Source organism: Elephas maximus, chromosome 15, assembly GCF_024166365.1.
Source record: "Elephas maximus indicus isolate mEleMax1 chromosome 15, mEleMax1 primary haplotype, whole genome shotgun sequence".
Classification (NCBI taxonomy): domain Eukaryota; kingdom Metazoa; phylum Chordata; class Mammalia; order Proboscidea; family Elephantidae; genus Elephas; species Elephas maximus.
The window spans coordinates 42,481,902-42,509,477 of record NC_064833.1 but is presented as its reverse complement, the minus strand read 5'-3'; the positions used below and the strand labels follow the sequence as shown (position 1 = coordinate 42,509,477).

Genomic DNA, 27,576 nt, shown 5'->3' with positions numbered 1-27,576 from the left:
GCAGCAAAAATGTGAAGTTTTAGATATTTTCACAAATCTTTTTAACAGTTTCATTATAATTTTCCCAAATAAAAATTAAAAAAAAATTTTGCTGTATAATAGTATCTGGTGTTTTATTTAAATATAATTCGCATACCATAAAATCCACAAATGCTTTTTTAAAAATTGTTTTTTAAAAAATACAATATTTTTAATTTCACATTGTTTTCACTTAGAAATTAGCTTAAAATCCATTTCTTTCTTGATTCATAATATTTATCCATGCAACAGTTATTTAGTGAGTGTTTGCAAACACACACGTATTTTGCTGTACGTATATACGTATATTACAAGTGCTAAAAGTCATTTTTATTTAACAAGATTGTAATTCTACATAAAGACATTTCAGTTTTTATCCTTTATCACATACATCATATTGCTTATGTTAATAACTACCAAATCTGTCATAGCTGAAAAATTATTTCATAGTTGTAAAATACAAAATATTTTTCTGAATACATATTAAGACCTGCTATAATAGTCCAAAAAAAAAAATTTTTTTTTGTTTTAGTTTTATAATAGTATTATCTTACCAAACAAATCAGAATTATTTTTGTTATAGTAACAGCAAATGATTAATTGGCTTTTAATAACGCATTATGTAGCTCTTTAGTTGTCTTCTAATGGTATATAAAAAAAAATGGTATATAGCTATATCAAAATAATCATTGCAAGTGATTTATCAGTATAATATTGTAGTTGCGGTAATTTCTTGATGACGTGAATATTATAATCTATATTCTAGTTCACTGTTGATTTTATGGTGAAGTTTATATAAATTTTAAGTATTTAGATAAGTTTATTTATTCATTCGTTTAATCAAAATGTTTATTGAATGTCTGTTATGTGCCAAGCCCTCTGCTAAGCACTGGGAGACAGCGTTTAACAAAAATAGACTTAGATCCTGCTATCATGGACCTTATTGCTTAGTGGAAAAGATGGAAGTAAATGACCAACTAAATAAGTGTACACTTTACCGTTGGGACAAATGCTTCTATGCAGAACTGCCAAGGTGTGGTGCTAATGTATATTGTTCTATTGCTTGCGTTGTCAAATCTACCTTTTAGTTCAGCATAGGACTGTTTACATCATAACTATTTGAAATAGTTATATATGCTTAATTCTTTTTATCTCAGAAAAATTGATGAGAACAGATAAGGTGAATTTATGTTTTCCAGGCCAGGGGAAGGTTGGCAGTCAGGACATTTTGAAGGACTATTTCTACAGTGCAAAGAAAAACCTGTGGTGAGACTCATTTAGTAATTATGATTTTTTAAAATATAAAACTGTTTCTCTTTGTTCTTTCATGTAATAGGTCTAATGGTTACAAGAATTAGAGCTCAGAGTAAATTCTTTTGGACCTATTCCTCCAAAACTTCATTATGTTTTATAACTGTTTCTTTAAGTTGCTCTTGTTTTGTAACCATCTTCCTGTTACAGCAATTAAGCAAACTTATCAAAAAAAATGGGTAGAATTGCTTTTATTAATACACAGTATCATTAATGTACTATTTTGTTGAAGTCTGGGAAGTTGTTCCCACTACATAACTGAGTTCATGCTGGAGTTTTCTTTACCATAGCTAAAAGTGGTGATTTTACACTAAGAACAATTCTTTTTTGTTTACTTCCATTAACAATGCTTTTGCAGAAGATGGACCAGACAGAGGCCATACCCTACCAGTGGCTCCAACCTAAACCTATGCAAAATTAAGCAGAATTAAAAACTATCCAGATTTTTTTTGCTTATGGCTTTTATTGCTTTTGTCTTTTCACCTTCCTTGCTCCTGTCCATCACCTCAAGCCTTGGGGAAGAGTGTTGGTCTTTGGGGCAATGTGGAGGTGTCTTCCTTTCCTGTACTGACAAGCTGAACAGATGCACCTTGTTGGTTCGACCCATCAACAAGCAGGACCCTTTCAGTAATTGTTCTGGCTTCTTTCCTTCTGTAAGAAATCATTTTTAAATTATGCTACCAAACTTCCATTAACAAGAACCCAGAGAAGGAATTTGAACTATCCATAGAGTCAACTCTTGATTTTCTTGTCTTACATATCATCCACTTTGTAAATTAAATATAATGTATTTTTAAATCATAGACATGCTTTTCACTATAATATAATTTGTTTGTGGGTCACTTATGCATGCTCTTTTTCACTCTGTTTTTCTGTATATGAACTAGTTTAACCAGCAGCATAACAATCAAATGAGGACATTAAATATAGTGTCTTTTTTTTTTTATTGTGCATTTACTGAATGATCAAGAGTTGACATTATTGCTTTTAGTATTTTTTTATGATTCTTATTGAGATTTCTTTTTTAAATTTTCTTCTATTATTATGCCATTATCTACTCTCAGCTAATTAAAAGTACCTTATTTGGTGCCCTCTTGGATCTGGACAAGTCTGTACTTCTGTCATTGACTGCACGTTAGGTGAACGCTAGACCATGTAAACCAGTGACTTACAAAAGCTTAGAATCTTGCTTATTCTGATTTTTCTAATGGTACAACATATCTGAATGTATTTCCAAGCTAATATTTTAACTGATGTTCTTAAAACCAAGGTTAATTGTTTTATAATAGGAACAGATTATCACATTAGTAAACTCTTATGAATTTATTATTAAATCATTGCAAACATTGCTGCATATTCTCCCAGCAGGTGTGAACTGTTTTTTTCTTTTCCTTGTTTTGTAGATCAGAGGGTGTTTAAGACATATCTTTAGCGTTATAAAAATCTACCAAAGTATTTTAAATGTGATTTGGTTTTGAACTTTTTCAAGTATAGTCCTTCTTCAGTGCTGGAAAAAGATATCTGTAACGTGTGGTTTTCATGTCAGTAAGAGTTCTATTTAGATTTATTTTCCTCTCTGAGTGTTCATCAGTGTTCATAAGAGGCATTCTTATGTAATTTTAACTTGTATTCATCAGAAAACCCAATTTTTTATTAACACCTTTTAGAATTTTTCCTTAATTATTAATTTTTCTGTAAATTTTTAGATCATTAAATGTCTTATTAAAATTTCTTTATTTTATAACTTTTTATCTTAAATAGTATAAAGTGATATTACTGTATGAAAAGGAATATTTATATTATCTGAACTCCAGCTAGTATTCATTCCTTATTTCATTTCTTATATTGAGGGAATTAGGGACATAAGATTAAAAAAAAAAAAAAAACAGTATTTCCGGAGTTTACATTTTAAGAGTACGAGCATTCAATATGTTTAAAAATATTTTCTGTATCATAGTATTCACATGTAGAAACAGCTTTCATGGTATTCCCAGGATTCAAATGATGCCATTAGTTAACATATATTATGAGTTGGATTATTTAGAAGTAGATTCTAACCCCTCCCCAAAGTCCAGTGTAGACATTCAGAGACAGTGTTTCTGTGCCCTTCCAACTGGTACCACAGCACAGCCACCCTTCTCTACCCTGCTCTCTAGCAACATGGTGACAAGACTGGAAGCACTTGTTCTTTTTTTTATGGTACTTTAGATGAAGGTTTATAGAACAAACTAGTTTCTCATCAAACAGTTAGTACACATAGTGTTCTATGATATTGGTTAACAACCCCACGACATGTCAACACTCTCCCTTTTCAACCCTGGATTCCCTATTAGAAGCTTTCCTGTTCCCTCCTGCCTTCCAGTCCCTGCCCCAGGGCGGATGTGCCCCTTTAGTCTTGTTTTTTTCCCATGAGCCTGATCGATCTTTGGCTGAAGGATGAACCTCAGGATTCTCCTCATTACTGAGCTAAAAGGGTGTCCAGAGGCCATATTCTCAGGGTTTCTCCAGTCTCTGTCAGGCCAGGAAGTCTGGACTTTTCTTTTTGAGTTAGAATTTTATTCTACATTTTTCTCGAGCTCTGTCCAGGACCCTCTATTGTGATCCCTGTCACAGCAGTCAGTGGTGGTAGCCGGGCACCATCTAGTTGTACTGGATTCAGTCTGGTGGAGGCCATGGTAGATGTGGTCCATTTAGTCCTTTGTACTAATCTTTCCCTTGTATCTTTCGTTTTCTTCATTCTTCCTTGCTGCCGAAGGGGTGAGACCGGTGGAATATTCTAGATGGCCGCTCACAGGCTTTTAAGATCCCAGACTTCACTCATCAAAGTAGAATGTAGAACATATTCTTTATAAACTATGTTATGCCAGTTGAGCTACATGTTCCCCGAGACCATGGTCCCCACAGCCCAGGGAGTACTTGTTCTTGCTTTACCTTTTTTCTTTTGTTTTGAGGGTAGAAAGCAAAAAAGAAAGAGAAATCAAAGAGGAGAAGCACGAGAAGATTCGCAACAGTAAAAAACACTCTCAGAGCAGACTCTTACAGGAAAAATGAGTATATTGCACATTTCATTTAGTACATACCATTCCAAGTTCATTATTTTAATGGTCAATTAACTTTTTTAAAAAATTGCAGCAAAGAAATTTTATCTCACCTTCCTTCATTGTAAATTCCTGATTAAAAATAAAATTAGCAGTGATGACTGAATTGCATACTTTTTCCTCTCATTATATTCTTGGATGACAGACAAAAATACAAAAGGCAGAAAATGGAACCAAAAAGAAATGTACTAGTAGTAAGATAACATGAACTCAGACATATTGCTGCTTTGCTGCTTCACACTTTTCTTTTGGTGTTTATGTCAAAATGTTCCCTTCTTTTTCTTCTTTCCCAGTTTAATTCCTCTCTTAACATCAATCTTGAAACCCTAAAAACTAAGTAATAACAATAATTAGACCTGGGGAGAGGGATTGACAAGCTGGAATATTACAACTCAACTCTAATTTTATGTTGAGTAATTAGTAAAAAAGAATTTTATGTGCATTAATTGGTTTCAAGAACTGTCTTATACGTTGAGGAATACACAAGTATAAACTTTACTTTTTTAAAAATACGCTGTTTTACTATAATTTCTTTATAGGAAAGTTAATTGAACTAGTTTTGTCAAAGGTATTGGTGTTACAGTGATGCAGTTTTTATTCTCAATCAAATGTTATGTGTGTATTAATTTACAGTTTTATACGTGAGAAATATGAATTGTAAGAGTTGAAAGGTTTGTAAACAATGTGATAATCACTTGAAAAGAAGCAAGTTCTAAAAGACAGATATTTTGTTTTTGTATCACATTACCATTTCCAGCAAAGGAAAGCTCTGTTCTTAAAACTGTTAAGTCCCTTCTACCTGAGGCAATCATCTTGGCTATTGGAGTTGTTGAGCACAAATAGAAATAACATAAGATGGTTCATTGCAGCTTCACCTGAATAATCATATTACTACAGTATGTTGATACTCTTAGTGTAGTATTACCAAGAATGAAAAGGTAAAATCTCGAAGTGTTCTGTACCAAGTTCTTAACAATACGGAAAATAAAGAAACAATAGGAAAAACCACGAAAAGTTAAATTCTTTCAAGTTCTAGAACTAGAACTCAGGATTCCTAACTTTAAGTTTAGTCAGTCTCTCATGCTTAGAGACTTTTTCCCCATATACAGAATTGATCAGTAATGTGGCCATTAAGAAGAATAGAGTTAGTAAGACACAATAAAATGTCAAAATACTAATTGAATTAATTTTCTGCTTTGAAATAGGTATCTTTTTTAAATTAAGTGTGTATTGTGCTTTCTTTTTTCTGGAACAGACTACTGCAAAACTTTTAGATGGCTCTCATCAGCAGCATGGATTTCTCTCTCTGACATATACAAAAGCTGTAACCAAAAATGTCCGCCACAAGTTAACATCAAGAAACGAACGAAGAAGTTTTCATAAGTTATCAGAAGGTTTAACTGATGGTTCTCCTCATTTTCTTCATGAGATTCTTCTTTCAGCGCAAGCCTTCGATATTGTCCTTTGTTTTCCTTTACTTAATGCCATTGCAAGTATATTTCAAGCAAAACTACCAAGGACCCAAAAAGAGAAAAGAAAGTCTCCTGGTCAACCCATGAGGACTCATACACTGACTTCGCGTAATTTACCTTTGATTTATATCAACACAAGTGTAATCAGAATTTTTGTTCCAAAAACGAAGGAAATACAGCCTACTGTTGGAGGTACTGTCTTCTGAATTTTTTGTTTGTTTGATTTTAAATAATTTTCTTATAGAAACCGTAGTTTTCTCTTTTGTGTTTTGTTTTGTTTTTTACAATGTGGGTGGCTGGCTTAGTTTTCAGTTTGGTGTGTTTTATTCTCTAAGAGATATGTCAAAAATACTGGGTAGGTATCTCACTTTGTTAGGAGATCTCATTCCATTAGTTGCTAGAGTAGGAAATATAAGATTTTTTTTTTCTTCAGGGCTTTTGCTAGTAAAGGTTCTTATACTTTTCTCTCATCTGTTTTAATAAACTCAAACTTTGGATTTATATATATACAAGCAAAATTTAATTTCAAAACAAAATAACTATAATTATAACTTCTATGGTATAAAAGAATGGAGAATTTGTAAGAATTTTGGGTGATAGTATAGCATAATGGTTAAAGAGTTACACAGACCCATGTTCAAATCCCAGTTCTACTAGTTATAAAGTATAATACACAATTCAGTTGAACACACAGAGTTGTGTATGTGTGTGCGTGTATGTGCTGAGGGCACACACAGGTATAATTCTGGAATTCAGATGCCTGTGTACTTCCTAAAAAGGTCACCTTGAATGAGAGCATATGGGATGGAGGATATTGTTATACCCTTCTTTGGACCATTACAATCTGCCACATTTCTCTATGGGCTATTAGGTTAATTTTAATATTTTGCTAAAACGAATGCTTTTTAAAATAAATGGCTTTTTAGGTATATTTCTTGGTGACTTGGCTTGGTATATCTGGACAATAAATGCCTAACAAAAGGATTGCTAGATCAAATATTAAAAAATACAGTCAAGAACACACAGTTTACAAAGAAAAACGTCTCAGCACAAAAAAGTAAGTGGAAAATTGAAATTGTCAACAACACACATAAAAAGGCATCAAAATCACAGCACTAAACACATACTTATCTATAATTACGATGAATGTAAATGGACTAAATGCACCAATAAAGAGACAGAGACTCTCAGACTCACGATCCGTTTATATGCTGCCTACAGGAGACACACCTTAGACTTAGAGACACAAAGAAACTAAAACTCAAAGGATGGAAAAAAATAAGCAAACAATAAGCAAAAAAGAGCAGGAGCAGCAATATTAATTTCTGACAAAATAGACTTTAAACTTAAATCCACCACAAAGGATAAAGAAGGACACTACATAATGATAAAAGGGACAATTGACCAGGAAGATGTAACCGTATTAAATATTTATGCACCCAATGACAGGGCTGCAAGATACATAAATCAAATTTTAACAGAACTGAAAAGTGAGATAGACACCTCCACAGTTATAGTGGGGGACTTCAACACACCACTTTCGGAGAAGGACAGGACATCCAGGAAGCAGCTCAATAGAGACACAGAAGACCTAATTACTACAATCAACCAACTTGACCTCATTGACTTATACAGAACTCTCCACCCAACTGCTGCAAAGTATACTTTTTTTTTCTAGCGCACATGGAACATTCTCTAGAAGAGACCACATATTAGGTCATAAAACAAACCTTTGCAGAATCCAAAACATCGAAATATTACAAAGCATCTTCTCAGACCACAAGGCCATAAAAGTGGAACTCAATAACAGAAAAATTAGGGAAAAGAAATCAAATACTTGGAAACTGAACAATACCCTCCTGAAAAAAGACTGGGTTATACAAGACATTAAGGAACGAATAAGGAAATTCATAGAATGCAACAAGAATGAAAATACTTCCTATCAAAACCTCTGGGACACAGCAAAAGCAGTGCTCAGAGGCCAGTTTGTATCGATAAATGCACACATACAAAAAGAAGAAAGAGCCAAAATCAGAGAACTGTCCCTACAACTTGAACAAGTAGAAAGTGAGCAACAAAAGAACCCATCAGGCACCAGAAGAAAACAAATAATAAAAATTAGAGCTGAACTAAATGAATTAGAGAACAGAAAAACAATTGAAAGAATTAACAAAGCCAAAAGCTGGTTCTTTGAAAAAATTAACAAAATTGATAAACCATTGGCAAGACTGACTAAAGAAATACAGGAAAGGAAACAAATAACCCGAATAAGAAACGAGTTGGGGCACATCACAACAGACCCAACTGAAATTAAAAGAATCATATCAGATTATTACGAAAAATTGTACTCTAACAAATTTGCAAACCTAGAAGAAATGGATGAATTCCTGGAAAAACACTACCTACCTAAACTAACACAATCAGAAGTAGAACAACTAAATAGACCCATAACAAAAAAAGACATTGAAACGGTAATCAAAAAACTCCCAACCAAAAAAAGCCCTGGCCCGGATGGCTTTACTGCAGAGTTCTACCAAACTTTCAGAGAAGAGTTAACACCACTACTACTAAAGGTATTTCAAAGCATAGAAAATGACGGAATACTACCTAACTCATTCTATGAAGCCACCATTTCCCTGATAACAAAACCAGGTAAAGACATCACAAAAAAAGAAAATTACAGACCTATATCCCTCATGAACATAGATGCAAAAATCCTCAACAAAATTCTAGCCAATAGAATTCAACAACATATCAAAAAAATAATCCACCATGACCAAGTGGGATTTACACCAGGTATGCAAGGCTGGTTTAATATTAGAAAAACCATTAATGTAATCCACCATATAAATAAAACAAAAGACAAAAACCACATGATCTTATCAATTGATGCAGAAAAGGCATTTGACAAAGTCCAACACCCATTTATGATAAAAACTCTCAGCAAAATAGGAATTGAGGGAAAATTCCTCAACATAATAAGGGGCATCTATACAAAGCCAACAGCCAACATCACTCTAAATGGAGAGAACCTGAAAGCATTTCCCTTGAGAACGGGAACCAGACAAGGATGCCCTTTATCACCGCTCTTATGCAACATTGTGCTAGAAGTCCTAGCCAGAGCAGTTAGGCTAGACAAAGAAATAAAGGGCATCCGAATTGGCAAGGAGGAAGTAAAGTTATCACTATTTGCAGATGACATGATCTTATACACGGAAAACCCTAAGGAATCCTCCAGAAAACTACTGAAACTAATAGAAGAGTTTGGCAGAGTCTCAGGTTATAAGATAAACATACAAAAATCACCTGGATTCCTCTACATCAACAAAAAGAACATCGAAGAGGAAATCACCAAATCAATACCATTCACAGCAGCCCCCAAGAAGATAAAATACTTAGTAGTAAATCTTACCAAAGATGTAAAAGACCTATACAAAGAAAACTACAAAGTACTACTACAAGAAACTAAAAAGGACATACTTAAGTGGAAAAACATACCTTGCTCATGGATAGGAAGACTTAACATAGTAAAAATGTCTATTCTACCAAAAGCCATCTATACATACAATGCACTCCCGATCCAAATTCCAATGTCATTTTTTAATGTGATGGAGAAACAAATCACCAACTTCGTATGAAAGGGAAAGAAGCCTCGGATGAGCAAAGCATTACTGAAAAAGAAGAAAAAAGTGGGAGGCCTCACTCTACCTGATTTCAGAACCTATTATACAGCCACAGTAGTCAAAACAGCCTGGTACTGGTACAACAACAGGCACATAGACCAATGGAACAGAATTGAGAACCCAGATATAAATCCATTCACATATGAGCAGCTGATATTTGACAAAGGCCCAGTGTCAGTTAATTGGGGAAAAGATAGTCTTTTTAACAAATGGTGCTGGCATAACTGGATATCCATTTGCAAAAAAAATGAAACAGGACCCATACCTCACACCATGCACAAGAACTAACTCCAAGTGGATCAAAGACCTAAACATAAAGACTAAAACGATAAAGATCATGGAAGAAAAAATAGGGACAACCTTAGGAGCCCTAATACAAGGCATAAACAGAATACAAAACATTACCAAAAATGTCAAAGAGAAACCAGATAACTGGGAGCTCCTAAAAATCAAACACCTATGCTCATCTAAAGACTTCACCAAAAGAGTAAAAAGGCCACCTACAGATTGGGAAAGAATTTTCAGCTATGACATCTCCGACCAGCGCCCGATCTCTAAAATCTATGTGATTCTGTCAAAACTCAACCACAAAAAGACAAACAACCCAATCAAGAAGTGGGCAAAGGATATGAACACACACTTCACTAAAGAAGATATTCAGGCAGCTAACAGATAACATGAGAAAATGCTCTCGATCATTAGCCATTAGAGAAATGCAAATTAAAACTACGATGAGATTCCGTCTCACTCCAATAAGGCTGGCATTAATCCAAAAAACACAAAATAATAAATGTTGGAGAGGCTGCGGAGAGATTGGAACTCTTACACACTGCTGGTGGGAATGTAAAATGGTACAACCACTTTGGAAATCTATCTGGCGTTATCGTAAACAGTTAGAAATAGAACTACCATATAACCCAGAAATCCCACTCCTAGGAATATACCCTAGAAAAATAAGAGCCTTCACACGAACAGATGTATGCACACCCATGTTTATTGCAGCTCTGTTTACAATAGCAAAAACTGGAAGCAACCAAGGTGTCCATCAACGGATGAATGGTTAAATAAATTGTGGTGTACTCACACAATGGAATACTACGCATCTATGAAGAACAGTGACGAATCTGTGAAACATTTCATAACATGGAGGAACCTGGAAGGCATTATGCTGAGTGAAATTAGTCAGAGGCAAAAGGACAAATATTGTATAAGACCACTATTATAAGATCTTGAGAAATAGTATAAACTGAGAAGAACACATACTTTTGTGGTTATGAGGGGGGGAGGGAGGAAGGGTGGGAGAGGGTTTTTTACTGATTAGTTAGTAGACAAGAACTGCTTTAGGTGAAGGGAAGGACAATACTCAATACATGGAAGGTCAGCTCAACTGGACTGGACCAAAAGCAAAGAAGTTTCCAGGATAAAGTGAATGCTTCAAAGGTCAGCAGAGCAAGGGCGGGGGTTTGGGGACCATGGTTTAAGGGGACTTCTAAGTCAATTGGCAAAATAATTCTATTATGAAAACATTCCGCATCCCACTTTGAAATGTAGCATCTGGGGTCTTAAATGCTAACAAGCGGCCATCTAAGATGGATCAATGGGTCTCAACCCACCTGGATCAGAGGAGAATGAAGAACACCACGGTCACACAATAACTAAGAGCCCAAGAGACAGAAAGGGCCACATGAACCAGAGATCTACATCATCCTGACACCAGAAGAACTAGTTGGTGCCTGGCCACAACCGATGACTGCCCTGACAGGGGGCGCAACAGAGAACCCCTGAGGGAGCAGGAGATCAGTGGGATGCAGACCCCAAATTCTCACAAAAAGACCATACTTAATGGTCTGACTGAGACTAGAGGAATCCCGGCCGTCATGGTCCCCAAACCTTCTGTTGGCCCAGGACAGGAACCATTCCCGAAGACAACTCATCAGACATGAAGGGGATTGGACAGTGGGTAGGAGAGAGATGCTGATGAAGAGTGAGCTATTTGTATCAGGTGGACACTTGAGACTGTGTTGGCATCTCCTATCTGGAGGGGGGATTGGAGGATAGAGAGAGTTGGAAGCTGGCAAAATTGTCACGAGAGACTGGAAGGGCTGACTCATTAGGGGGAGAGCAAGTGGGAGTACGGAGTAAGGTGTATATAAACTTATATGTGACAGTTTGACTTGATTTGTAAACGTTCACTTGAAGCTCAACAAAAGTTAATTAAAAAAAAAAAATACGTTCAAAATGCTCTCTCAAATGATTGCACCAATTCATACCGTTTCCTCACTTGTTCTCTAAGAGAAGTTTTCCAGACTTTTTGATCTTTTATCAGTCTCACTGATGAAAAATGCACTGTTTTTCTAAGAAATTACTCATCTTTTCCTTATCAATTAATAAGAGTTCTTTGCATATTAAGCTCTTTGCCTGGCGTATATGTTGCATACGTCTTTTCATTTTCAATTTTTATCCACTGCCTTCCTTATATATGTGTGTATGTGTGTGTGTGAGTTTGTATTAAAAACTCTGAAGTATTATGAAGTGCTGGAATATGTGCCTGTACTGAAAATACAGGTATAAAAATGCATGCCAAAAGTGAAAAGATTTTGGTATGTAACATTATGTTAGATTTTTGACACTTTCTAGCTCTTCTTTGCTACTTTCAATTGAACTTATCGTAATTTACCAATGTAAAGGTTAGAGAACATTTTTTTTTACTGAGATAAAAATTCACATAACGTAACTCTCCTTTTTAACCATTTTAAAGTGTAGAGAATTTTTTAAATGTATACTTTTATATGGAAGGTCGAATATTTGCATTTAATGCATTTAAAAGCTATAATGTGACTAAGGCAAACATGACTGAAGCAGCTATTGCATTAGAAATAAATATGATTACTTAAATAACTAGTGATATAATCAAAAGCATTCATTTTACTCTAGAAAGGCTTTAAAAAGGACCTTGCTGGAGTAATATTTTCATCAGATTAATTAAATTAAAAATACATGTGTAAGCTTTGTCTTAATGAGTTTGATAGCAGCACTAAATTTTGTCACCTGATGCCTTCTCAGGAAAATCTTTAATTATAAAATGATCACTGAGCAATCTGTATACAAGTCAGAAATGATTTATAAATGAAATGCAACTTTATTTCCCATATTATACCTAAGGGCCATTTAGGTTACATATTCACTGAACTTTCTGTCTTCAACTGAAAATATGGCAAAAACTAAAACCTTTTGTTTGATAGCTTTCTGTCGCTATAGTTCTGGCTTTATTAAAGTATAGCATTAGGAATTGTTAAGTTGAAGTACTTTTGAGGCTTTGTGTACCTCTTCTACTATATTGAGCATCTTAAAGGAAAGTTGGAGACTCCAAAACACTGTTAATTCATTTTGGGTATTAAGAAAGCTTAGTTATAAGCAACAGAGTCTTACATTATCTGTTAATAGCATGAAAATTCTACTCTTTATTTAAGCTTTTGGTTACTGATGCAAGCTCATGAGTTCAGAGTTGTTTTTAACCTTTCCATTTTCCATCCACACATGTACATGTACCCATCTGCACACATGCATATACACATTCTCTTGCCCCAAGAAGGGATAAAAATGTTCAGACGTATGTTATATTTCATTAAGTATAAAACATTTTAATACTTCATGTCTAAAGTACAGTTGATGATAAGAGAAATATATTTAACATTCTCATATTTTATTTGCAGAAGCAATCTTGAAAGTCTGGTTTTCAACCTGAATATTATTTGCTTTATGCAGTGATTATCAAGATTCTGAATCTACAGGTGTTTAACTTCCAGCTTAAGCTCTTTACTTAAAATTAGGGGACTTTTTTTGGATTACGTATGCGTCTTCTAGAGTGAGTACTTCCTCATGAAGTTCAATTTTTGAAAATACAGTTAAAGCGAAGAAGGAAGACATTCATTTTCATGTTGAAGATGCTTCTAGAGGGAACATTTTCTCATATGGTCCAGCTATTAAGTGCAGGTGAAATAAACCAAAAAGGGGAAACTCGTTTCTTTCCCACTGTAATGTAACTGAAAAAAATGACTCAAGGCATTTTCTTCTTTAAATACATATTTTTATTTTTTTTTCTTATTTTTCAAAGATACGTTTTGATAAGCTGAATACTTTCTTTAATAAAATTAGTTTTTTAATGTAGTTTGTGAATGATGTGCATTATGTGCTTTTTTTTTTTTTTAATATAACTTCATAGTATAATCCAGGGAGAAAACTTTGGCTCTAACAGAGACGGAATTCTCGTCCTGGATCTGGCTTTGTGTGTAAGGTCGAGTACGTCATTTTTCTGCCATATGTACCTCGTTTACTGCAGTGTTTCTATTTCATTTCAGACTTTCATATGGTGGGTAGTATCTGTAGCCTGGAAGAACAGTTAGCAAGTACACTAATTGCACTTTTGTGGTATGGTCTATTCTCTAAGCTTACTATTTATTGATTTAATTTATACCTGCTGCTTAATCAGAGGCTTTGCCCACATGGAACTATTTGATAAGCTTGGCATAAAATGCAAGATCTGTGAAATGTAAACAATGTTCATAGTCTAAGGACCTATAATCAAGCCAGACCTCTAGTCATTTGAAAATGGTACAGCTGCATGAGAAGCAATTTTCTATTTGATCTTCTTTGCTGTGGACATTTAAAAGTATTGTCTTTACTGTGGCATCCATATGCTAATATTTATTATAATAACTTGTCTCCTTTTCCCTTTTTGCTGTCCTTCCCTCCCCCCCGCGCCCCCCACATTCTCTTTTGTCTTCCCTCACTCCCTTGATGGGCGTCTTATCCTGGCTCCTCCTTTTTACTCACTGTATATCTTTCTTGTTACTTTTTCTGACTTTCTTAATTCTGACTTTCTTTTTTGGGCTGATCTAAGTCAGACCATACCAAGTGTGCTGCCGAAGCAGCTGGAAGTAATCTCCTAGCTTTGCATTCTTTGGGCACTAGAGTTTGGGAAATATGGCTTGTATGCCTTTATAGAAATGTTCTGTTCAGGATGTTTCTGAAGTCTTGCAGCCCAGTCCTTTACTCAGCTATTTACGGCAGACAGTAGTTCCTTGAAAGAAATTATTAATTTTAATTTATATTTCTTTAAAACCCAGAAAGTTGTATATTGTTAAAAAGTTTTTCATAACTAATATATCTGTTCTTAAGTTGGAGAACAGGGAGATGAAATTTAATATAAACTAATGGACCCAGCAAGAACACCTATCCAGTCCTAATAATCCTTAGAAAATATTTTTAATTAGGTGGTGAGTTATAGAAAAAGTATTAAACTTCATAAGATGAAAATAGTTTAATTTTGTCTTATTCAGTATTAGGTCAGAATTGGTCTATCTTTTCACCCTTTTACTGTTTTCTGAAATATTTTACCTTGGCTTTAGACTTCTTAAGATGTAGAATTTTTACACAGGTATGAGATTACTGTTTCTCAAATAATTTTACAGTAGACATTAGTGTCTAGAAAAACAAGTTGAAATTTCCTCATGAAGAATTAACTTCTTTCTTCAACATTGCAGCCATCACATTTGTTTTGGGTTTTCTGACATTTCACATCTTCAAGTGCTGTACTGTGTGTGCGTGCTATATTTAATTATTGTTAATCATAAATTTAAATAACTGAGAATTTGTTACTGACTTTTTTGATATCCTTTAATATATTTGTGGACACCACTGCAGTGTCAAAAACTCAGGGCTGAAAATCACTAGGGAAAAACAAGATCCAGTTATATAAAAAAAAATAAGATTGTGAAATTAGATGGACATGCCTTCCCAATACTATGTATGTGTATTATATGTGTAAACATAATACATATTGTCGTACAATTTAATGTTGGGGTGGGCTTGTTTGTTTTTTGCTGCTATTTGAAGAGAGAACTACTTAATAGGATATAAAGGAAACGGAATTAGAAAAGAATCCAATATTTTTTATTTTAAACAGTATTTTCTTCTATTTTTCCTAATTTATTTGTCGTATGTTAATGTGTTTCTGTTGCATTCCCTCAAAGAATTCTCCTTTTTATGCATGAAGTTATACATAGATCCAGAGTTTACATCACAAATCTCTTTCTTTTGTTACAGTTAACCAGGCAGCAAAAGAAGACACTATGGTTTTAAAGATTGGCTCTGTTGCCATGGCTCCTCAGGCTGACAATCCGCTTGGCAGATCTGTCCTCAGGAAAGATATTTACCAGTAAGTTTATTTTCTTATGTTCAATCTTGGAACAATTTCATCCTGCAAAAAAGTACACTGATCAATAAAACTTGCTTAGTGTGGCCTGTAGAAATACTTTTCATTCGGGACCTTTTGATATTTAAAACCAGGTTTTTCTGATTTTCTTCAGTTGTGGGTTTTTAAATTCATTCAGACAAATCAAGTATTTCTGTGAAGTGTTGATGAATAACAGAATGTAAGTACCAAGTCACCATAAAACTGAAGAAGTGCAGTTTGGAAAATTTTAGCTGACTTTATATGTGACCAAATCTCTAATCACTTAAGCAAATGAGGTCCTCTCTAGAACCACCACATCCCACTGTCTTCATGATGTATCAGAAGGGAATGTATTTTCTTAATTTAAGTGTAAGCCATTATTTGAAATGTAGGGCTGTGGATGTCATATGGATCAAAGCTGTAAAGAAAAGCAAACTTCTAAGGAGAAATTTCGCAGTAAACACTTTCTTTGAAAATGCTGTGCTCTGGATTTTGTCACTGACTATTTGCAAACCACACCAAGCATATATGGACAGCTAAACTGGTGAACACATGCAATCAACATGATAAAAATAATATATGATTCATACTGAAGTTGGCACTGCTGCCAGGCTTAAAAGTACAGTTTCAAGTGGTACCAAGTGGGAAAAGTCACAGAAATACAGATGAACAAGTGTCTTAATTTGTACTGCTGGTCTGTTTTTCAAATGCTGTGGTCTCACTCTTTTAAAAAGTAAATTCCTTTGTTTGCCAATAGATGTTACTGCTAGGAAAGAATTCTGATTTTCGCAATATGTTTATCATCTAGAAGGTGATATTCTTTTTACTTTAAGTGGACCTAGGAATTTTATTTTCTAAAATTACTCTGATACTTAAGGTGATATTTTTTTCTTCTGAATATTTTTGGTAGTTTATACTAGTCATCTCTTAATTGAGTTTTCATTTAGCCAGTTTATATAAAATTGTAGGTTGTCAGAGCTGAAGGAGACCTTAGGAATCATGTAATCCAACATCCTTGTTTTAAAGATTATGAAACTGAGAATCTAAAAGAATAGTTGTCTCTAGTCAAATAATGGCAGAGCCAAGATTACAACTCAGGAACTTTTGACTCCCTTAGAAATAAGGCTAGGATTACAATAGAACATAAATTCTGCCTGAAAATACTTTTATTTTCTAACATTTGGAAATTCTTTCAGGTATATTTATCTTTTCCACTTCAGGAATAAGCGATCCTCAAAGAAGGTAGTACTTCGCATTTGGTGGAAGAAATCTGTTTTGTATTAAAAGATCCTATCATCATCAATAAAGTGAACCACTGAGATACTTCCTTCCCTCCTCCCTTTCCACCTTATGGTTCTTGCATGAATTGTATCCTAACTTGCCTGAAATTCAGTTTGTGTTCTTTAAGAGGGCTCCTTGATGTTTTCTTTCTATCTCTCTGTCAGCTTCTTAAGTCTTTTTTACTGGTCTTCTTCCTAAACGGTCCCTTTAATGTTAGTGCCCTTAAAGATTTTACTTTTATTCCTTTTTTTTAACCCTTTTCCTGGGTAAGTCTATCTACTCTCTTGGCCTCAACGACCACCAGTGTTTTATGACTTCTAGGCCTGCATCCTTTGTTTGGCTTGTCTCCTGACTTCCAACCCCATATCTATTCCCTACTGAATGGCTTTCCAGGTACTTCTTCTCCCCTCCTTGTCTGCCACTGCCTCCAAAAAATGCAAAAAATAGAGTTCCATTCCTGTTGAATGGCATGGTCTACCCCTTCAGCTATTGAGCCAAAACCTGGGGTTCTGAGTTTGAGATCTATCGTTATATCTGTATCATATCTCTAACCTGTCACTTCTTATTTACTCTAAGGTAGTCCAGGGTCTTAGCATCTCTCTCCTAGATTTCAATAATGGCTGTCTAATAGTACTTGGCTCACAGTATACATTTGGTAAATATTTCTGGAATCACCCTACCTCATATGTACCATCTTCTACCTCATTTCACATGGTGCCACTAAGATCTTTCTGAAAGTTAAATCCAATTGTATCACTCCCCAATTCCAAACTTTTGTTTGTGTAATCTTGCTTACTTTTCAAAAAAGTAGTTACTTACATATCCTATATTCCCGTGATGTTTTGGTGCTCCACTTCCCAGTGAAATTATTTGTCTATTTTCTCTTTTGACTGTTAGTACCCTGAAGACTGACACTGTTTTGTTGCTGTAGTTGTTGCTCATTTTTGTTCTTAATCTCCTTAACCTCAGCTCCTATTGCAGTCCCTATGACCCTTCTTCCTAGGTTTGCAGTCCGCTTATAGTTGCTCTGGGCCTCTATTTACTGATATTTAAAAGGAGGAAAATAACCTAAGACCATCCTTAGGCCTAGGTGTAAACTCAGGAAGTCTCCTCTGGGGTGACTTGGAGCAATATGGCTGACCACAAGAAACCAAGGCATAGGGTAATGGTAGCACATAGGGTCAGAAGGATGGGCTCTGGAGTCACACTTCCTTGATTCCCACCCTTGCTCTGCCGTTACGAGCTGTGTAACCTTAGGTAAATTATTTAACCTTCAGATGCTCAGATAAGCTTGGCAGATGCCTAGTTACACAAAGTTAAAAACACTTGGCTTCTCAGAGCTTAAAAGACGAAAGTGCACTGTGAATTCCTGAAAGGATGATTTAGAGGGCCAACTTTTTAAAGCTTACTTAAAGATAGATACATTTTAATGCAGACTTCTCAGATGACTAAATTATACTGAACAAAATTTGGAAATAATGTTTTCGTCCTTTTTTGTCACTTGCTTATGGTATTTGTTTTGTATTGATACATTGTCTCACTTTCTAGATAGATTATATGTTCCTTGAGATCATGGGCCTTATCCTAAATAACTTTGTAACTTCATATTTTCCAAAATATTCCCATAAGAAGTAAATAATTTCACAATTGCTAAAAATCAGAGATTTTTCATTCCAATGTAACCTAGCAGGAAGAGGCAATATTAGGCAATAAGTTGTAAGAACTAGGTGAATGGTAGGGTAAGTTCCTTGAGAAGTTAAAGGAAGGACAGAGTGTTTCTAGTAGAGTAGTGGGTATATTTCTTACAGGATTTTGTGATTTGAGAAAATAAAGGGAAAGGAATAGAGCTCCAAAAGATACAGAAAATGCTTTTGACAAAACCAACACTCTTTCATGAAAAACAGTCAACAGAATAAGAATAGATGAAAACTTTCTCAGTCTCATAAAGGGCTTCTATGAAAATATTATAGCTAACATCATACTTAATAATGAAGGTCTGAATGCTTTCCCTCTAAAATCAGGGATAAGACCAAGATGCACATTTTCACCACCTCTAGTCAGCATTGTACTGTACATTCCAACCAGGGCATTTAAGTAAGAAAAAGAAATAAAAGGCAATGAGATTGAAAAGGAAGAAGTAAAACTGTCTCTCTTTGCAGATAACATGATGTTTTACATAGATAATCTGGAGGAATCCGCTAAAAAGTATTAGAACTAATAAGTTCATCAAGACTGTAGGATAAAAGGTTAGTATACAAAAATTATATTTCTGTAATTTCATAATGAGTAACCAAAATGAAATTAAGGAAATAATTCCATTTAAAATCACAACAAAAAGAAAAAATACTTAAAATTAACAAAAGGAGCTTAAAACTTACATTTTGAGAATAACAGATTGAAAGAAATTAAGGAAGACTAAATGAATGGAAAGAAATCTCTTTTTAAGAATTGGAAGACTTAATATTGCTAATATGGCTATACCACCCAAAGTGATTTACAAATTCAGTGCAATCTCCATCAAAATTCCAGCTGGCTTCTTGGCAAAAATTGGCAAGTTCACCCTAAAATTCATATGGAAATTAAAGGGACCCAGAATAGCCAAAACAGTCTTGAAAAAGAGAAACAAAGTTGAAGAACCACTTTCTAATTTCAAAACTTAGTACAAAGCAGCAGTAATTAAGACAGTGTTTTTGGTATAAGGTTAGACCTATAGGTCAGTGGAATATAATTGAGTCCAGAAATTAACTTTCACGTTTATGATCACTTGATTTTTTGCAAGGGTGCCAAAAAAATTCAATGTAGAAATAATAGTCTTCAAGATATTCACTTGAAGTTGGACCCTTGCCTCACACCGTATACAAGGGATCAGCGGCCTAATTGTAAGAGCTAGAACTATGAAACCTCCAAAAGAAAACAGCAGTAAATCTTTGTGACCTTGGATTAGGCAATGGTTTCTTAGATATGATACCAAAAGCACAAGTAACAAAAGAAAAAATTTGATAAACCAGGCTTTATCAAAACTGTTTTCCTTTATGCTAGAAAGGACTTTATCAAGAAAGTGAAAAGGCAGCCCACAAAATGGGAGAAAATATTTACAAGTCATTTGCCTGATAAGTGACTTGGGTCTAGTATATATAAAGAACTCATACCACTCAATAATAAAAAGACAACTAAAATAAAAAGTGGACAAAGAACTTGAATAGATATTATCTAAAGAAAATATAAAAATGACTAATATGCACATATAAAGATGCTCAACAACATTCATTACAGAAGTGAAAATCAAAGGCACAGTAAGATAGCACTTCGTAACCACTACGATAACTATAATAAAGACAACAAGAATGAATGTTGGTGCAGATGTAGAAAAATTGATACACTCATACTTTACTGGTAGGAATGTAAAATGGTGCAGCCACTGGGGAAACACAGCTCTTCAGAAAAATAAACATAGAGGTACCATACGGCCCAGCAGTCCCACTCCTAGGTATACGTTGTTGCTATTGTTAGGTGCCATCAAGTTGGTTCAGACTCATAGCAACCCTATGTACCACAGAACGAAACACTGCCCAGTCCCACACCATGCTCACAATCATTGTTATGCTCGAGCCCGTTGTTGCAGCCACTGTGTCAGTCCATCTCACTGAGGGTCTTCCTCTCTTCCGCTAACCCTGTCCTTTACCAAGCATGATGTCCTTCTTCAGGGACTGATCCTCCTGGCAACATGTCCAGAGTATGTAAGACGCAGTCTCGCCATCCTTGCTTCCAGGGAACACTCTGGTTGTACTTCTTCCAAGATAAATTTGTTCATTCTTTTGGCAGTCCATGGTATATTCAATATTCTTTGACAACACTACAATTCAAAGGCATCAGTTCTTCTTCTGCCTTCCTTATTCATTGTCCAGCTTTCATGTGCATATGATGCGATTGAAAATACCATGGCTTGAGTCAGGTACACCTTAGTCTTCAAGGTGACATCTTTGCTTTTGAACACTTCAGAGAGGTCCTTTGCAGCAGATTTGCCCAATGCAGTGCATCTTTCGATTTCTTGACTACTGCTTCCATGAGGCTAGATTGTGGATCCAAGTAAAAAATCCTTGACAACTTCAATGTTTTCTCCATTTACCATTTATTGGTTCAGTTGTGAGGAGTTTTGTTTTCTTTATGTTGAGGTGTAATCTGTACTAAAGGCTGTGGGCTTTGATCTCCATCGGTTAGTGCTTCAAGTCTTGTTCACTTTCAGCAAGCAAAGTTCTGTCATCTCTATACCGCAGGTTGTTAACGAATCTTCCTCCAATCCTGATGTCCTGTTCTTCATACAGTCCAGCTTCTTGAACTACTTGCCCACCATACAGATTGAATAGGTGTGGTGAAAGGATACAACCCTGACACACACCCTTCCTGACTTTAAACCGCTCAGTATCCCCTTGTTCTGTCTGAACAGCTGCCTCTTGATCTGTGTATAGGTTCCTCCTGAGCACAATTAAGTGTTCTGGAATCCCCATTCTTCACAGTGTTATCCATAATTCATTATGATCCACACAGTTGAATGCCTTTGCATAGTCAATAAAACACATGTAAACATCCTTCAGGTATTCTCTGCTTTCAGCCAGAATCCATCTGACATCAGCAATGACATCCCTGGTTCCATGTCCTCTTCTGAATCTGGCCTGAATATCTGGCAGTTCCCTGCAAATATACTGCTGCAGCGGCTTCTGAATGATCCTTAGCAAAATTTTGCTTGCATGTGATATTAATGATGTTGTTTGATAATTTCCACATTCAGTTGTATCACCTTTCTTGAGAACAGGTGTAAATATGGAACTCTTCTAGTCAGTTGGCCAGGTGCCTGTCTTCCATATTTCTTAGCATAGATGAGAGAGCACTTCCAGCACTGCATCCGTTTGTTGAAACATCTCAATTGATATTCCGTCAATTCCTGGAGCCTTGTTTTTCGCCAGTGCCTTTAGTGCAGCTTGGACTTCTTCCTTCAGTACCATAGGTTCCTGATCATATGCTACCTCATGAAATGGTTGAGCATCAACTATTTCTTTTTAGTATAATGACTCTGTGTATTCCTCCCATCTTCTTTTGATGCTTCCTGTGTTGTTTAATATTTTCCCCATAGAATCCTTCACTACTGCAACTCCAGGCTTGAATTTTTTCTTTGGCTCTTTCAGCTTAGGAAACGCCGAGTGTGTTCTTCCCTTTTGGTTTTCTATCTCCAGCTCCTTACACCTGTGATTATAATACTTTACTTTGTCTTCTCAAGCTGCTTTTTGAAGTCTTCTGTTCAGTTCTTTCACTTCATCATTTCTTCCTTTTGCTTTAGCTGTTTGACGTTTGAGAGCAAGTTTCAGAGTCTCCTCTGACATCCATCTTGGTCTTTTCTTCCTTTCCTGTTTTTTCAGTGACCTCTTGCATTCACGTATGATGTCCTTGATGTCATTCCACAACTCATTTGGTCTTCAGTCAAATCTGTTCTTGATGTGGTCTCTAAATTAAGGTAGGTTATACTCAAGGTCATATTTTGGCTCTTATAGACTTGCTCTGATTGTCTTCAGTTTCAGCTTGAATTTGCATATGAGCAGTTGATGGTCCGTTCCACAGTTGACCCCTGGCCTTGTTCTGACTGATGATATTGAGCTTTTGTATCATCTCTTTCCACAGATGGAGTCGATTTGATTCTTGTGTATTCCATCTGATGAGTCCTCTGCCTGTAATATGTACCACAATGCCTTTTGTTGTTGTTTGCCATAGAGTTGATTCCAACTCACAGTAACCCTATAGAACCTGAGTAGAACTGTCCCATAGGGTTTTCTAGGCTGTGATCTTTACCAGTGCAGATTGCCAGGTCTTTTCTTCTGAGGAGCAGCTAGTGGGTTCAAATCACTGACCTCTCAGTTAGGGGCCAAGCACTTAACCATTATACCACCAGGTCTCCTCCACAATGCCTAGATTGATGAAACAGGCAAAACTAGAATCTTTACTCTTGCACCGTCAACTTTTTTCATGGTTCCATTTTTATTTTAACAAACTGAATACAGTTGTCTTACAGCAGCATTCTTTCATGAATCTTCTGAAAAGTATTGTAAGAGGAAAGAGTAATTTCTGAATTCACCTCTAGCTTTGCAGTTTTCACAGGAAGGAATAAAGAAAAGTGTTTCAGTCTGTTCATTTTTTTTTATGAATGTATTTATGTAAATGTATACTTTTTCAGTACATTTTAGTTCTTTTTTTTTTAATGATCTTTGCATTTTGTTTTTAAAGTATGCATTGGTTGTTTATAATTTAGCTCAGCATTACTTAGTCTCCTACTAAATAATGAGAAAAGGTAAAATGAGTTTTTTTCCAATAATTTATAAATAAATTGGTAGAATAGTACTTTTCTAATAAAAAAATTCCCCCTTTAATTTATTAATAAACTGGCATAACTGAGATTTAAGAAAAAATTTTCAGTAACAGAATAACGCTATTTATTTTAATTTTAAATAATACTAAAGTGTTTGCAATAGAGAATACAATTTCTTCTGTCACCAGGGCTTACTTTTAGTGCTAACTACTCCCTTACTCTGACCACTGTTAATATTAGAGGCTGACAGCCTTTTAGACTGTTTTCTGTTTGTGTATATGTGTGTGCATGCACACATGTGTTTTTGTGTGCCTTTCTGAAATAATGGAATTAACTCTACACAGTATTCTGTAGCTTGCTTTGATTTTAGCTCAATAATATGTTGTGGGCAGAGGCAGATTATCCAATAAGCAAGGTAGCACGGGCTTACTTGTGCTTACTTAATAATCTGTAGTGAACAATTTTACACTTTTTTCCATATCAAAGATTTTGCTTCTAGGTATGGCTAGCATTTGTCTTTCTTCCAACCCACAGCACCTTCCTGCAGAATCAAAGCCTCTTTTCAAATTGACAATCCCTGCCAGGGGCGATGACCTAGTAAACAAGGTAAAAGAGCATGGGCTTCCTTGTGGCTCCATTACTAATCTGTAGTGAACAATTTCACATGGGTTTCCCTTTGATGTGGAGTGATGAAACCCACGTGAAATTGTTCACTACAGCTTAGTAAATAAGCACAAGTAAGCCCTTGCTTACCTGGCTTATTGGATAATCCATCCCTGACTGTGGGCAGCCTTCAACGTCATCATGCTTAGAGTACTTGCCTCTTTTGGATTGTTTCAGATAGCATAGATCAAAGGACTGTTTAAAGACCAAGTTTTTGTTCTGAATCAATAAAATATCCTCCACTGTTAAAGAGATCCATTAGAACTTAAAAAGTAACATATTTTGTATAATATATTAAGCTATATATATATATATAGTGGGGAGTCCCTGAGTCATGCAAATGATTAAGCACTCGACCACTAGTTGAAAGGTTTGTGATTTGAACCTACATAGAGTCATCTTGGAATACTAGCCTGGTGATCTGCTTCCAAAAGGTCACAGCCTTGAAAACCGCATGGAGCAGTTCTTCTCTGCATGCATGGGTTCGCCATGAGTCAGAATTGACTTGATGGCAATTAACAACGTATCTATTGTGTATTTTATAATAGTGTGACCAAGACTTCCCAGACCTTGAAAGGTTACTAGACCTGATAAAACATTAAAGGACACCTGAGTTGTTTCCATCAGAGAAATATCTGCTAACATGGTCATTGAGGAACAAATATATCAGCACCAATAGAAAATTGATATTATTGTCAAGTGTTCTTTGTTACCCTTTTTAATTGCATAGGCCAAATGGTGCACAATTCAACACCACTGTGTAAATTAAGGAGCCCTGGTGGCACTGTGGTGAAGAATATGCCTGCTAACCAACAGGTTGGCAGTTTGAATCCACCAGCCACTTCCTGGAAACCCTATAGGGCAGTTCTACCCTGTCCTGTAGGGTCGCTTTAAGTTTGAATCAGCTCGATGGCAGTGGATTTGGTTTTTGGTTTGACGTGAATTAAACTATCGTGACTGTTTTCACTGTCAGGCACCACTTTGAAACATTAATAATATCATCTCCTTCTGAACGCCTGTCCTAGTGCTCAATTTTTAGCGTGCCAAAATCCCTGCCTTTTAACCCAATGTGTGTCATCTTCCATCATCAGACCTCAACTTGTTTTTCAGATCTTACCCTTGATTACTCTCTAACATAAGACACTTGTTCCAGTTAGATATTTTGTTTATCCCAATAAGGCTTAATATGCTCCTTGCAATAGCCCTTGTTTATGTATGCATTTTCAACTTTCTTGAAACATAGCTTTCTTCCATCTCAGCCTTTCAAAGAGTTTTGCTATGAAAATAATCAGTTTAAATTAGTGGATCCTTTAAAATTTTTTCTCTTTGGTGTGTAACATTATTTTAAATTTAAAAAATTCTTGAGAATCGCATCTATCTTTCAGTATTTCACTTAAATCCTGCTCTCTTTGTGAAAGCTTTTGTAATGATTTTACTTAGACGTAGTGTCCCATTTCTTTGGCTTTTTGTAGTAGTGTCTGACCTATCTTTGAGCAATAATAATAATATTATAATAGTAGTAATAACTAATATCTATCAAGTGCTTTATTTGTGCCAAGAATTCTACTTAATGATTTCAATGCATGGTTTTAATTGACCCTCACAATAACCTTATGAGGCAAATTATAAAATTATAAGTACATATAAGGAAACTGACTCCTGTGTCACACATAAAATAAGTGATAGAACCAGGGCTGTCAGTTTTCAGTGACTGTGCTCTTCACTACTACATCTTGTTGCCTGTATCTCCATTTCTGGTAAGCCAGACCCCCGTTAGTTTAACTTACAGATAGCAGTGTATAATGTTAAGTTAGAAACTTAATTTTTTTTAAGCTTCACATTCAAATCTCATTAAAGTTATATTATTACTCATATGTTAGGGTTTTTTTGTTGTTGTCGTTTGTTTGCATGCTTGTTTTTTCTAACATGTTGCTAACACCAAGTAAATTGAAAAATCGGTTAGCTGTCACTCTTGACACATTTCCTTTGGGTTCCCTGAGATGTTCTAAGCTGTTCTGAGATAGACGTTATTGTCTTAGAGCAGTAGTTTATGGGAAAGCTCTCTGAATCCTAGTATTTGAGTTCCTTGGTCCTTGTGGGTACTTGGTCATAAAATCCATTTTCAGAGCATTTTCATCAGAATGCACTTAAAACTGCAATTTGATCTACAGATAATTGCTCCCTAAATAATGATTTTCATTGTTGCCAAGATTTTTCTCACATCTCCATGAGCTTTGAAGTGAGGGATGACCAGATATAAAATATTAACATAGACTTATCTGATTAGGAAACTCAATAGATTTTTGTGATTCTGTTTTGTAAAAGATATTTTTAAGTTATTATAGAATATAAATATTTAGAAATATCTTCCTTCTCTTTTAATCTTAGTCAAATGTAGTAATTAATCTAGTTGTATCTCAAACTTATAAAACAAAAGGAAATAGCAAATTTTTTCTTCATTACATTTCTCTCTTCTTCCCAGAGTGTTCTTAAATATCAGTATTTTTCTATAAATTCTGTTAAGGAAAATATTGATTTTATTATTTAAAAAAAACTGTACACTATTCACATGTATTTTTCATATATCAAAATTAGAGCTGAGTAAGCTTGTTATGAAGGTCTCTAGTAACATGGGTATTTTCCCTCACTATTTTTGTGCTATCAAGAAATGTTCTATTTAAGCTACATATCTGAAAATTAGGTTTACAGAATTACATATATAAATTTGGAAGCCTTTTAAGATTACATGTTGACTCCCTGTATCTTTACCTTCTTAGATTATCTAAAAAATTCATAAATTTTTTTAATACCTAATCTTAACTTTTTTCATATAAACTAATGATAGTAACATAATATAATTTACTTCATACTTTTTTCCGAGATATTTTTTGTTGTTGCTGAAAGGAATTTTAAAATATTCAAAGTAGAACTTTTTCTTAATAGTATTTTTAATTGGTCTTTTTACTTGAGAGAACTATAGCTGCTTGTAATGGACCTTTGTGAACTTCTGCATATAGCTTTTGGTTCATACCATAAATTTTGTGGGTCTTTTACTATGTCTTTGGCAATTTTATCTGTGACTAATTTATCCCATTGCTTTTTAAAAACTTCGTCGGTTGTCAAATTTTTTAACCATTTCGCCTTTGCAGACGTTTGCCTATTCATTTTAGTGCATTCAGTATTTAGCAGATTTGAATCTGGTATTGAGTTTCATTTTTTTCCATAGATAATTTTATTCTCTTAAAAAATGTGTGCAAGCATTCAACAAAAACTCCTTGGTAATTTTGGCAAACTTTTTAAAGACATCTTTTATAAAAGAGACCTTTGAAAAGTATACCTTGTTTTGTGGCAATTCTGCCTTTAAAGAATTATAGGAGTGGGGAAGCTAATTTACTTTTTGCTCATAGGAGACTTGCAGTAGTAGAATTTTTCCGGATATATACAGAATTTTTTTTCTATTTGC

At 35.0% G+C, this 27,576-nt stretch overlaps 1 protein-coding gene across 14 annotated transcripts in view; it reads left to right on the top strand.

The window, feature by feature from the left end:
* VPS13B (vacuolar protein sorting 13 homolog B) overlaps nucleotides 1-27,576 on the top strand; it is a 915,182-nt gene that overhangs the window by 530,969 nt on the left and 356,637 nt on the right. For 9 of the 14 annotated variants that reach the window (XM_049854597.1, XM_049854595.1, XM_049854593.1 and 6 more), the window contains 3 exons: nucleotides 1,841-1,982; nucleotides 5,683-6,091; nucleotides 15,688-15,799. In XM_049854597.1, coding sequence (XP_049710554.1) covers nucleotides 1,841-1,982; nucleotides 5,683-6,091; nucleotides 15,688-15,799 — 663 coding nt within the window. The other 5 variants (XM_049854600.1, XM_049854594.1, XM_049854601.1 and 2 more) reach the window with 5 other exon arrangements.